Below are 13,991 nucleotides of genomic sequence, written 5' to 3'. Positions count from 1 at the left end.
AAGACCCAACGCAGCCATAAATAAATAAATTAATTAATTTTAAAAAGAAAAGAAAAAAGAGCATGTTTAGTTTTAAAAAAAAAAGAATCAAAAAACTCCTTTCTCCAGCCATGGCCGGCCTGACCTAATTAGGGCAAGGCGTGTCAACAATACAACTACAGCCAGGGACATCTTTCCTTGTGATATCAATTGCATTTAAAGAAAAAAACATGAATTGTGCTCACACTACTTAGCACGGGTTTGCTAATTATTAACAAAAAGTCAGACTATCTTTGTTTTGTCATCTGCAATTAGCTAAAGATGCTTAAATTGTTTTTTTCTCTCTCCTCTCCTACCTAGTGAACTGACTCTCGGCCAGAAAACAGCAGGTCAGGAGCTGCGTGTGGGAGAGATGGTACAGGAGCCGGGGCCACGTTCCCAGCTGTCCTGGACAGAGGGCCTGGGGTTACAGTCAGCAGCGCACAATGCACTCTGGGCCACTGTCCCCCTCTTCAATCTCTTATTTCTCCATCCCCTCAGGGGTTTACATGAGAGCAGAAACCTCCCCCTAAGCAAATGCATGCATTTTCTGGGTAATCTCACTCCCTGAGGGCTTGACTACGGACCTGTCAGGCTCCCAGCTGCCAACCCCTGCACCAGCCTGCCTAGCCTTTATCTCCTCGGGGGCAGCAGGACCCCCCTGGAACCAGTTCGGGAGGGAGAGCAGAGGCTCACACAAGCTCCTGGACTGAGTGCGGCCCACCTGCACTCCTGGGCCCCCGGCACCGCCATTTCTCATTTTCCCTTTAACTCAGAAAAAGAAGAGGAAAGTGAAATAAACAACACGAAATAAGCTAAAGATTAGACAATCAAAGGCAGAGATCAGACCTAGAGAATGAACCTGAGGACACGGGGAGGGGGAAGGGTAAACTGGGACGAAGCGAGAGAGTGGCATGGACATACCTACACTACCAAATGTAAAATAGATAGCTAGCGGGAAGCAGCCGCATAGCACAGGGAGATCAGCTCGGTGCTTTGTGACCACCTAGAGGGGTGGGATAAGGAGTGTGGGAGGGAGACGCAAGAAGGAGAAGATGTGGGTATATATGCATATGTATAGCTGATTCACTTTGTTATAAAGCAGAAACTAACACACCATTGTAGAGCAATTATACTCCAATAAAGACGTTTAAAAAAAAAAAAAAAGGCAGAGATTAAAAACCTGTCTGAGGAGACAGCTACAGCCCGGATCCAAAAGCAAGCGTGAAAGAACCAGTGTGAGGGGCCCACAGCGCCTGGCTTGTGCACACGAGGGCGGCCAGCACCTCATCTCTGGGCACGGCCGAGAGTCAGCTCAGGCAAGAGCCAGGCCCCGCACTACTGCCCGCCTCTGCGCGGTCAGTACCCCTGGGACAAGGCACATTTCCTCCAAAGCTCCCCATGGAGCACCGTCCCCAAGGTCCCCCAGTGGCCTGGGGGAGGGGTCTTGCGCCGAGTTTGGGGGCACCAGGCCTACCGCAGGCTCTCCACCCTGGCTGACATCAGACTTGCCCAGGAAGACATGAAATAACACCCCTGCCCGGGCCCCCCCACCAGTTCTAACTTAATCGGTCTAGAGGAGGGACCAGGCGCCAGGATTTCAAAACCCCTGGGTGCTTCACACAAGGAACGGAAACTATATGGGTTGAAACTAAGAAAAAGCACAGGCTGGAAGGCACACAGCCCCGCGGCCCCGCGGCCCTCGGGTGCCCCGTGAGGAGGTGCAGCGGCCTCTTCAGCTCAGCGCCCACCCTGGCCTGAGGGCCGGAGCCAGTGGCCAAGCGCAGCAGGGTCTGTCCTCCCTCTTGCCCGGGAGGCACCGGCTCCTACCCACAAGCCCCAGGGCCGGGGAAGGGCCGAGGCATCCTCACTTCTCAGCCTTGAGGCCGCGGGCATCAGGTGCCCACGCGGCTTCACCTGCACCTCCTCCTGCCTCGTGCACATCACGGAAACATGGCCCGAGGGCACATGCCAACTCAGGCCAGCACCAAGGGGGCGACGCAGGAGACACAGAACACCGGGTCCTCAGGACCTCGTCAAGAGGATGCGTCAGGCTTCAAGGACACCCCACCCCACCCAACCCCCAGGGCGGCAAAGTCGGTGGACGAGAAGGAAGCACTCTCCCCCCCAAACCCCTCCCCCACTCCCACCGGGGTCTGGAGGCCAGGCAGCTGCGCTCTCGCTGCCCCAGGCGCCCCTCCCTGCGGATGCTCCCGCTAGGTCACCTGTCACTAGAGCCCTCCCTCAGCCAGCACTGCAGGCAAGCCGCCTTCCCACCTCTAGGACTTCTGCAGGCCCAGACACGCCCCTGCTGCCCCAGGAAACAGCTCTCGGAGGCTCACTGATGAAATTCCATCACCGGGAAGCTGTCGGCTCCTCTCACGGCTGCCCTTACACACGTGACCTAGGGTCCCTCGCTGGACATGTCCTTCTCTGCCTCTGAGTGGAACTGCCCCCCAGGACAGATGCCTGGGGCTGGAGCAGCCGGGCAGGGCTTGGCCCGCTGGGTACCTACCCACCGGGAACACCCAGGTGCTTCCCGGCCTTGACTCGGGGACTCCGGACCCCCAAAAGGCCCCACAGCCCAATGTCCAACTGCCTCTCAGACCCCCACGCTTCCCCTGAACCCACGCTCCGCGATCCTCCCATCCCACCCCACCCCCGACTCCTCGCCCAGCCCCTGGCCCCCCGCCTCACGAGTGGGCCCCGCCCGACAGTGAGGGTCGCAGCAGCGGTGCGTCTCTTCCACCCGGTGGTCCTCCCCACTGTGCACGCCCAGGAGAGGCGGGGCTGGGCGGCGCCGACACCGAGACAGGAGCCTGACGCCAGCCGCCAGTCCCAGTGCCCACGGCAGCGTCCCAGGTGCCCCCAACCCGACGACGTGTGCAGATGCCCCTACCCTCCCGACACCCGTGGCCCTCCTGTGCCCGGGGGCTTCATCCCCTCAGCGCCCAGACCAGGGCCAGAGCGGCTCACGGTTTGTACAGGATGGGGATGCCGGAAAGCCGCGTCCCTCTGTCCCCCAGTGGGTGGTAAGGAGCCTCCAGATACTGGGGCGCCAGCCAGGGTTCCGGGGCCGTGTCTGCACGCGCCCAGGTGAGGGCTCCCCCGGCTGCACGGAGGGCGGGGCGGACGTGATCTGACATCAGAAGTCAGCCCGCAGGGACAGCAGAGAAGCAAACGTGCTGCAAAGTAGCCACGCGAGGCTGGACAGCCCTGTGCCGAGTGTGCACGCGCCGCAGGGCCCGGGGCATCAGGGTGGGGTCAGCGTGTCGTGTGGCTGTGACCTGAGCAGAACGTGCGCCGCCGTCCCCACCTTAGAGCCGGCTGGGGGGACCCCGCAGTCTGTGCCAGGGGTGGAGGGGGTGGGTGTGCGGCCTGGACCACGGTGAGGGGGCCACACGCCTGTGCCTGCAGGTCAGGTCCCGACGCTCTAAGGTACCCAGGCCCTGAGCTTCCCTTTGGCCACAAGGGCCACCAGCCAGGCGTGTACCTCAGAGACTCACCATGTCGGCTCTTTGTTTCTGGCCTCCCAGCTCCTCCAGGGCCTGTGACAGCTGAGCCTTCAAGACAAGACAGAAAGTGGGTCAGTGGGCTTTCTCCTGGGGCCGAAGCGACCACACCTCCCCCATCTCTGCCACATCCACTGCTGCCGAGGGAGACCCCGAATTCCCACTGTTTGGAAAGAGGGGCAGCAGGAACATGGTAACTCGCCAAGTCCACCCCAAGCCCGCCGCCTGAAGGTGAGAGAGATTCGGGCTGGAGTTTTAGTGCCCCTGGTGAGGCCGGGGACCGGGCCACAGTCCAGGAGGCAGGCACTGACCAACTACAGCACTCCCCAACAGGGGACCAGGACAGCGGGGGTGGGACACAGTCATAGAGCCGCAACGAGCCGGCAGAAGCCACCTCTATCCAGAGGACTACAGTATGAGGTAATGGGGAACAGTGGGGGCTGGTGACGCTCGTGTCTCCATCCGTGTGAGATTCATCAAGCTGACACTTCCGACGTGTGCGTCTGTGTGTGTGTGTGTGTGTGTGCGTCATACTTCAATAATAAAGGACATTTGAAGTACACCCGTGCTACCACCCAGGACGACAAACCAGGAGGAACAAAGGGAGGGCGGCTCTGCTACATAAAGGAAGCAGACGCTCAGACAGCAGGGCTGTCAGCGACGCCCACGACGGCCTCCGCGCCGAGACCCTAAGGGTGCAGGAGGGCCCTCGGCTGGGGCGGCGGAGGGGAGCCACGACAGAGCCCAGCAGGCAGACGGGCAGGCCTCCGAAGGACGGAGGCACGACTACGAGGCTGGATGGGGACGGGCAGCTGGCCGCGGAGGAGCCCCTGCACGGGGCGGTGACAAGACGTTCCTCAGGGCAAAGCCAGGGCGGGAGCACTGCCACCTCAGCTCCGCCGGGAAGTGGGAGCTCCCTGACCAGGGGTGCAGGGCACCTGGCAGCACCCAGGAGAGGCTCTGCGCCGGGGAAGGGGCCCCGTAAGAGCCCATGCAGGGGGTCTCCGGGAGCAGAAGACGAGGGTGGGCGGCGGGAACGGGCCGTGCCGAGGGGCCGCCCCACCCATGAGCCGCAAGCCTGCAGCGTGGGCGCCCTGAAACGTGACTTCCCGCCGTTCACACAAAGCTCTGGAGAGAGGCTCAGAGGGGACGTGAACAGAGCACAGCCTCTGTGCGGGAGAGACGAGACCCAGGCCCCCGCAGCCCCCCGGGCTCCGGGAAGCCTTCTCCGGGGACAAGACGAAGCAACGGGCGCTGCATTTACCCTCCCTCCTGAACCAACCAGAAAACCAGACAAAACCCCTGAAACAGTGGTTTCGCGGCATCCACGACCGGCAGGCAGCCCAGGGCTCGGATCAGAGGGAAGGAAACGGGGAGGCGTGGCCCCCACCGCATGGCTCACGCCCCGCCCCCCCCCCCCCCCACCGCGCACGCGCCCTCGGGCTGCGGGCGGAACCGGCAGGCTGGGCGGCAGGACGGAGCGCAGGAGAGAGACGGTGTGAGCGGAGGCCTCGCCAGGGAAGACGCGCCCGCGAAGCCGCTCCGCGGCTCAGTCACGCGGGAAATTAAAGGCCGACAGCGCCCAGTGTCGGAGGGCCGGGGCAGCCGCGGTCCACACGCGCCCCTCGGACGCCCGGCACTGGGTGTGGGCGTCGCCTCACCTGGGGGAGGAGAGCGAGGACGCGGCGGCCGCCCACCTGGTGCGCACTCTGCACTCAGGAGCCTGCGGCGGCGGCGACGACGGGGACCCTGCGGGGCGAGCCTTCAACGGGGGGCTCAGCCTGCAGCGGGGACACCAGGGAGCAGCGGGCTGGCGGGGCCGTGGGCCGCGTCAGACTGACCGTCAGCCGCTCCTCACGCTGCTCGCGTGACCGAGGCCTCCTGGAACAGCCTCGGGGGGCGCGGTCCCCCACGCGTACGTCCCCGCCCTGGCCGGGCTGGCTGCAGTGGAGCTGGGAGGGCAGGCACGTGGTGCGGCGCGCACAGGAGGAAGGGCACCGGCCGTCCCAGGGGCAGCGCACCCCGGAGCAGGCGGAAGGGGACCAGTGACCGCAGGGCTGCGTCAGGCCGTCCGGGGGCGTCGCACTCCTGCCAGACCCCAGGCGCGAGCCCCCGGCCCACGCACCACGTGTGACCAGTGAAGGGGGCACTGAGACCTCGCGTGGCCACTTTCATCTCCGAGTGAGACCTGCTGCCCAGCACCCGCCAGCGCAGGAGCCCAGGCGCAGGGGAGAAGCCGTCCCTGCAGCCGGATGCAGGCAGGACGGGAGGCCGCAGAGCCCAAGGTTGCAGGTCTCATGGACAGAACGAGACCAGAGTCTCAGGCCCCCGGCCTTTCGGCTCCACTTCACACACAGGCTTGTGACAAAGTTTAAAGAAAAAAGAGGCGAGGAAGCCGGCCGGTCGACAGGGGCCCGTCCAGGCAGCGGCCCATAGACACATAGCTTCCACCTGGCGGCAGCCCCCCGAGGGGCAGAGAGGGCGCCTCCCCACATGGACATCAGCCTGAAGGCAGGAGTGAGCCACGCTCCCCGTGGCCGCAGAGCACGTCGGCACGTAAGCAGGCAGGCAGTGCATGTGCCGGGCTCGGCCTGGAGCCATGGCTCTGCCGGGCGGTCCTGGCTCCAGGGCAGCCTGCAGGACGGAGGCCTTCGCCCCTCAGAACCCACCTATGCAGCTGAAGCAGCCGATACCTCTCCCAGACCCAGAGCACGCCAGGCCCCACCGGTGCTCACAGGGCCACAGTGGCACTTCCACAGCGGACCTGGACCCCGTCCTGGCTTTAACAGCTAGCGTGGTTACCCTGCAGGTGGTGGGCCTAGGACCACAGCTGCAACACCCCCTGGGAACTTGTGGGAAGTGCAACGTTTCAGCCCCCCACGCCCCCAGAACTGGGGAGGACCCAGCAGATCTGTCTTTACAAGCCCTCCTGGCCACTCAGGCATCACTGCAGGGGTGAAGCCAGACAACAGAGATCAATCCCAATGTCTCTGCATTCCAGCCGTGTGACCTGGAACAGAGGTCTGGGCTGGGAGCGTCACCAGGTGAAGGAGCAGTTTTCAGCTGTTATCCCCTCACAGAACGTGGATTTAGACAACCGCCCACGTACCCGAACAGAACAGATCAACAAAACTAGGAGCTGTTTTTTTTTCAAAGATAAGCAAAATTGACAAACCTTTAGCTAAACTAATTAAGAAAAAAGATAAGGCTCAAATAAATAGTCATAAATGAAAGAGAAAACATCACAAAGGATACCATAAAAACACAAAGACTCAAGAACTACTGTGATCAACATTATACACCAAAAAACTGGACAACCTAAAAGAAAGAAACTCCTAGAAATACACAAATAATCAAAAATGAATATTAAAAAAACAGAAAATATGAACAGACCAGTAAAGAGTAAGAAGAATTAATCAGTTAAAAAAGAAAACCAAAAACCTCCCTACAAAGAAAGGCCCAGGACCACATGGCTTCACTGGTGAACTTTACCAAACATTTTAAAAAGTATTAATACCAATCCTTCGCAAACTCTTCCAAAAAAATCGAAGAGAAGGGAACACTTCCAAACTCATTTTACAAGCCTAGCATTACCCTGATACCAAAGTCAGACAAGGATGCTACATGAGAAAAAAAAAAAAAAAAGACAAAACCCAAAAAACCCACCGGCCAATATCCCTGATGAACACAGACGCAAAAATCCTCAGCAAAATACTAGCAAACTGAATTCAACAGCACATTAAAAAGATCATACACCGTGATCAAGTGGGATTTATCCCAGGGGTGCAAGGATGGCTCAACATCCACAAATCAGTCGACGCGATACACCATGTTAACAGAATGAAGCATAAAAATAACGTGATTATCTCAACAGATGCAGAAAAAGCATCTGACAAAACTTAATATCCTTTCATGACAAAAATTAATTAGGTACCAAAGGAATGTACTTCACCATAATAAAGCCCGTAGCTAATGTCATATTCAACAGTGAGAAGCTGCAAGCTTTTCTTCTAAGATCAGGAACAAGGCAAGGTTGCCCACTCTCACCACTCGTATCCAACATAGTTCTGGAAGTCCTGGCCACAGCAATCAGACAAGAAAAGGAAACAGAAGGCATCCAAACAGGAAAGGAAGAAGTAAAACTGTCTCTTTGCAGACGTTACGATCTTATTTATAGAAAATCCTAAAAACTCCACCAGAAATCTGTTAGCATTAATGAACAAATTCAGTAAAGTTGCAGTATATAATATCAACATACAAAAATAAGTTGCATTTCTATACGCTAATAATGAACCATCTGAAAAAGAAACTAAACAGTCCCATTTACGACAGCATCAAGGAACAATAAAATACTTAGGAATAAATTTAACCAAGGAGGTAAAAGATCTATATACTCAAAAGACATTGATAGCAGACATTGAAAACGACATAAATAAGTGGAAAGACATTCTATGTTCACGGACTGGAAGAATTAATACTGTTACACTGTCCATACAACCCAAAGCAAGCTGCAGATGCAATGTAATCTCTATCAAGATTCCACTGGCATTTTTGACAGAAATAGAAAAAACAAACTAAAAAGCTTCTGCACAGCAAAGGAAACAACAAAATGAAAAGTGACCTACGGCATGGGAGAAAATATTTGCAAACCATGCATCAAGGAGTTAATATCCAACATATATAAGGAACTCATACAACTGAATGGTTAAAAAAAACCAAAAGCCAATTAAGAAATGGTGAAAGGATCTGAACAGAAGTTTTTCCAAAGAATAAAAACGGCCAACAGATAAATGAAAAGATGCTCAACATCACTAACCATCAGGGAAATGCAAATCACAACCACAGTGAGGTATCACCTCACACCTGTTAGGATGGGTATTATCAAAACAACAACAGACATCAAGTGTTGGAGAATGTGTTGTGCACTGATGGCGCGAATGTAAGCTGGTGCGGCCACTACGGGAAAGAGTATGGAGGGTCCTCAAACAACTAAAAATAGAACGTGGCCCTCGCCCATTGCCTGTGGCCTCTGCACGTCAGATCCGTGTCCAACCGCAGAGGAGTCCCAGAGCCCGGGTCTCTGGTATTATTTTCTCCCTGTTTGCCTCCTTTCTGTTTTCCATTTCTCTTTAGCATGTTGCTCATCTTGTAACTCTGTCTCAAGATTTTCCAGTTTGTTTCATCTGTGCTTTTTTTACAGGAGAGTCATCTCAAGTTCCTTATATAAGGGGAGCACTAAACACTTTCACAAGTACGAAAAAAATCTGGATCTGGTGAACAACGTAGGGTTCAAAAGCTGCTGTTCTTCCTGAAGCCAAGCCCCCCACGGCCAGGGGACAGTGACAGAAACGCTGTGACGTGAGCCCTCACAGAAGTCCGGGAGGAGCAGAAGGAGAGAGAGTAGTATGATGTCCATCTTTTCCTAAGCTGGGAGTCAGAAATTACTGCTGCAATCTGAAATTGGGATTTTCCACAGACCTCCATGCAGCCAGCAGCACCATAATCTGTTCTAATTAAATAAATTAGAAAAACAAATCAGGCTGATATCTTGAATCAAGGTGGCATGAGCTGCATATTTATAGCCCTGTCGACAGAGGAGGATTCATGACGTATGCTACCGACTTCTGCAGCCACTTTATTAAATGGAATAAATAAAATCCGTGCAAAATGGCACCAGAGTCGGGCTACTGGGATCCTCCCAATCTCAACACTTCTGGTTGGTGGTACTGAGATGTTTTTGCCAGAATCAAAGCATGTTTCCCATTAGAACGGACTGATTAAGCTAAATGGGCGAAATGTAATGCCTCTCTAAGAAGTGGATGTGTTTTTCAAATTCCCTGTGCCCACATCTGTGGGTCCCACTCCTTCCCCAGCAAGTGAAAGGTGGGGCCGACAGAGCAGCACGCCCCCTGTACCTGTGAGAGGGCGCCTGCCGTGGGCACCCCGGGGGCTGGCCAGGCCCCATGGGGCAGGCGCGGCAGCTCTCACGTCAAGCAGCAGGGTCCCGGGGTCCCAGAAAAGAGCTAGAAGAGGGGGCTGGCAACTACAGCCTGCACACAAATCCAGCCGACCACCGGTTTTATCGTTTCACTGGCACAGAGCCACACCCACCATCTACTGATGGCCCACGGCTGCTACTGAGCTATACAGCCGCAGAGCTGAGCAGCCGTGATCAAGACCACGTGGCCACACAGCCCACAGTACTTACTGTCTGGCCCTTTACAGACAAAGCCTGCTGACCTCTGCGTGAAAAGAAACAGGAGCTTGGGGGTGAGCGACGAGGTGGAGAGAGGCCAAGGAGGAGAAGGGGGCAGTGGAGGTGAGAGGACAGAGCAGGGCAAAGACAGAAACAGACAAACACAAAGAGAGAACAGAAAGAAATACGGAAGGAAGGGGAAGAAGGCTGGAGGGAGAAAGAAGGGCTGGGTGGGGTGGAGGAGGGGCGGGGACAGGGGCCCCCACCTCCACCAGGCACCCAGACCCCAGGGTGCCCCGACCCTGCCCCCCAGGCCAGCGCTCTCTCGGGTGGGCGAGGGACGCTAATACGTCTACACCGTCAGGCCCGGGGGCTGTGGGGATGTCTTCCCTGCACGCACCTGGCTGCTCCCGGTGGCCCCCCAAGACAGTGGAACAAAACGGGGACCGAGGGGCTGCGAGCAGTGCTCTGCTCTCATCTGCACGGCCGTGCGCCCCCAAACGGTGCTTGCATCGCAGCCTGAGGACGGATGAGTCGCCTGGAGGCTCTGAGGAACCCGTAACAAACGGGTTCTATAAAGTTACATAACTTCCTACCATCTGTCAATATGTGATGCTCAACTAATAAACTTCTGTCAGGGAGCTTGAAGCAGCTTCCAAAGTCTCCAAGTGTGGGTCGTTCTCTGAGCCTCTGAGATGTGAAATGTTACTGTTTAATAAAACAAGAAGAGGAAAACTGCCTGAAGGACACCAGCCCCGCCCTGCACGCCTCGGCTCTGCGTGGAGCCACTCTGACCTGGAGGGTGAGGTCAAAGCCAGGCGCCTCCGAGCCTGTCCCCTCCCTTGGGGCCGTAGGAGCAGACCCACAAGGGACGGCACAGGGGCCTGTCCTGCCCAAACCCCGGCATCCAGGCTCCAGCCTCCTGAGCCGCAGGCCTCTCCCCGGCTGCTCAGGGCCTCAGAGGGGTGAGACAGGGCTCAGAGAGCCTCGGTGCCCCCCCAAAGGGGTCAGGCTGGAGATGGGAAGCGTGTCTGGGCCGGGAACTCCCCGGCTGCCCCAGAGCCTCACGTGCATGGAGAGAAACCATCCGCCCGCTCCTCCCCCCGCCCCCCGCCCCCCGTTCACCCAGCGCTCCACCCGGAGCTGCACAGAAGCTCTCGGCTCTACCAGGAAACTGCTGGGACTGAAGGCAGGTCAGGCCAGCATCTGGGTTTTGTGACTCGCCTTAAAGGAGGCTCTGCCAACCCCTCTCCTGGGATCTCCTGGGAGAAGGACCGGCAAACCACACACGGAGCACGCCTGCCCCACAGCCCATGGCTGCCACCTGGCTGGGTCTCCCGCCTCCCGTCTGAGCCCAGTCCTTCCAGAAAGGCCTCCAGTGCTCACCCTCCTCCTGGTCCATGGAGAGGACGACCACAGTCATCACGACGGCCAGGGCAGTGCCCACAGCCAGGCCTCTGCCACCCACCCTCGGCCGGAGGGCTGAGCACGCCCACCGGGCCTTGTGGAGCGAGGAGACGGGGCCAGTCACACAAGGGGACGGGGGACGGGGACGGGGGGCGGGGGGTGAGCGGTGGAGGAGCACTCGCAGGGCTCCCTCCACACGGCCCATCACTGGCCTCGCGGTTCTGGGCACAGCGGGCACCGCCTTCACACCCACTTCGCCCGGGGCTCCTCCCCCCACCCCCGCCAGCCCCCTTCCTGAACCCCTTCCTGTTCTTCACTAATGGGCTTAGCTCCTCATGTTCGGGTCACATTCTCCCTAACCCAGACCTCCCCCTGGGATGAGACCAAGTCCAGGGGAGCTGCCAGCGGCCACCAGAGGGCCCCCCACAGGAACCCCCCCCCCGCTCCCCCCCCGGGGATCCCAGGGCCAGCGGGGGCTGGAGGCAGGCGCTGATGGGAGGTGGGCGCCCCCGTCAGGGCTGCACACCCTCCAAGGTGCTCGGGGAGCCCCCCTCCAGGCCCACGTGAGAACAGCTGAGACACTACCGTGGCGCAGCCCCCCGACGGCCCGGCTGGGCGAATCCAGGGAGCTCGCTGATGGGGTGACGGGGCCGCTGGCTGCAACGCTCAGGAATGAGGCGAATATTTCCCAATTTTCCCAATGTTTCCCATTTCCCCAATTTCTCCCCTTCTACACCATACTGCCTCCCACCCTCCAGACACCGTAGAGAAAAGCCTTCTGCCGTGTACGTGTCTCCCTGCACCTGTCACTTCTGTGACGCTACCGAGTGCTGGGAGAAACCCCTTGGGTCCTGGAGACCCGGCCCCAGCCCTCTGTCCTCGAGTGGACAGCGAGGTGGCCGTGAGCGGTCCGAGCTCTAAGAGGACAGTGCGCACCACTGACAAGAGAACGAGGGCAGAGCTCTCTGGAAAGCTGGAAGGCCCACACGTCCCCTCATACTCCACGCTCAGTCCTAACCCTAGAGCCAAGCCTGACAGCAAAGGCCCCTCTGCTCCAGCAGCGCCAGCACGGACATGAACTCGGGCACAGGGTCCTTCCTGTAGGAGGCTCTCTGCGGATCCCGCCAGCCCAGCCCACCCAGGACCCCTCATCCTCATCCGGCACCGGGCGGCTGGCTGCCCCCATCCCCCACGGAGGCAGCTTCTCCCAGCCAAGCTCCCTCAGCTCGGGGCCAACCCAGGGCCACCCAGCTCCAGGTCCCAGTGGCTCCTAATTGGGCGGGGGGCTCCTGGGGGCCTACGCTTGGCGGTGCCCGGTACAGATCAGGTCAGCGGATGGCTGGGGGGTAGGGAAGCAGGAGGGAGGGGAAGGACATCCTTGTCCCAGTACAGGTTCCCAGAGGGCTGGAAGGAGACGAGAAGGGGTCTTGGTGATGTGCAGGAAAAAGAACCAAGGCTGAGGAGAAGCCCCCGTCCTGTCCGGGGTCCCTCAGTACAGTCCGCATCCCACCCTGGTGGGGCCTGAACCAGGGAGCAGGACCGGCCGGCTTTGTCTGCTGCCACCTGGTGGAGGCCGGGAGGTGTACAGCCCTCAACAGGAGCAGACCCAGGCCTGACCCACAGGGCACAACGAATCCAACCAGAACCTCCACTTTCCAAAGGTGATGGGGGGTTCCAACACTTGGAGTCAGTCAGCCTTTCTTCAGCTGCCTGCAGACGCTCCAAAAAGGCCAGGGGACAGTGCCCAGTTGGCCTGGCCCGGGAACGCCCTGCTGCAGCCCCCTCTGTGCTTGATCCTTTCCATGAACAGCAGCTCAGGCCTGGGCGGGGCTCTCGGGGGGAATTCAAGGGGGAGGGACTTGGGGGGCTCCCTCCCCTACGGGGGCCTGCTGTGCAGGACATGTGGAGAGCAAGAACCCACCCCCGATGGATGGCCTCGCTGGGATGGCCCAAGTCCAGAACACTGGACTCAAGTCCAGAACACTGAGGCTGGTCCCAGGGTAACCCCCAGCCTCAAAGATGGGGATCTCAGGTCCTCTGTCTTAACACAGATCCGGGGTCGGTGCGGCCTGGGTGGAGGGCAGGAGGCCATCGGCACCCGTGTCCGGAGAGCACAGGGCAGGGACGGGAGTCCCAGCGTGGACGGGGCAGGGCAGCCGCCAGGGCTGGGAGGCCGTTCCTCTGCCCCTCCTCTGTCTGGTGCCTCCCGCCCAGCGCCTGGACTGGCCACTGAGCCCCCGTGGCGATGATGGTGACGGAGAGGAACAGCCGTGGCGTTGACGCTGGCAGAACCGGTGACGTCCACCCCCCCCCCCGAATTCTCCCGTAAGTCTGGGAGCTGGAAGGGAAGGCTGAGTGACCGCCCCGCTGCACTGCTGACCACAGGAAGGGGAGAAGGGGTCAGGGACTTTCTCTACCAAAACCAGGACAGTCTCAGGCAAACCGGGACGAGTCAGCCCCCTGCAGGCAGGACTCAAGGGGAGACAGGGAGCCAAAGGAAGCCGGTGCCTGTCTGCCAGACGCCAGGGGTGGGGCTGTCCCCAAGCCACAGCCTCGGGGGCAGGGTAAGGCACGGTGACCACGCTGGTCAACGAGTTCCGAGGTCACTGACAGCCCCTCATCGCCAACACGCAAAAAGCCTGAACATATGGCATTGGAGGTGCCAGAACTGCCAGCCTCGTAATGAACTGGAGCACACGCGGTGCCAGACAGGAAGGATCTCTTAACGTAGAAAGTGCCGGGGATGCGAAGGCGTCAGGGGGAGCCTTCCCCGCGAATCCCTCTTCACCAGTGTCTCACGGGGAGCAAACGTGTGGCGGTAAAAGCGCCGTGGAAGCGCCTGCACCGACGAGGCTGTG

At 58.8% G+C, this 13,991-nt stretch overlaps 1 protein-coding gene across 7 annotated transcripts in view; it reads right to left on the bottom strand.

Moving 5' to 3' along the window:
- Nucleotides 1–13,991, bottom strand: part of MAD1L1 (mitotic arrest deficient 1 like 1) — a 331,750-nt gene that overhangs the window by 113,057 nt on the left and 204,702 nt on the right. For 6 of the 7 annotated variants that reach the window (XM_082430575.1, XM_082430571.1, XM_082430573.1 and 3 more), the window contains one exon: nucleotides 3,525–3,581. In XM_082430575.1, coding sequence (XP_082286701.1) covers nucleotides 3,525–3,581 — 57 coding nt within the window. Of the gene's footprint in view, nucleotides 1–2,994; nucleotides 3,121–3,524; nucleotides 3,582–13,991 lie in introns of those variants that run through there. The other variant, XM_082430577.1, reaches the window with a different exon arrangement.

The sequence above is a fragment of the Balaenoptera physalus genome (assembly GCF_965194825.1).
Source record: "Balaenoptera physalus genome assembly, chromosome: 16".
Lineage (NCBI taxonomy): Eukaryota > Metazoa > Chordata > Mammalia > Artiodactyla > Balaenopteridae > Balaenoptera > Balaenoptera physalus.
The sequence above is the reverse complement of the archived record's forward strand: the minus strand, read 5'-3'. Positions and strand labels throughout refer to the sequence as shown.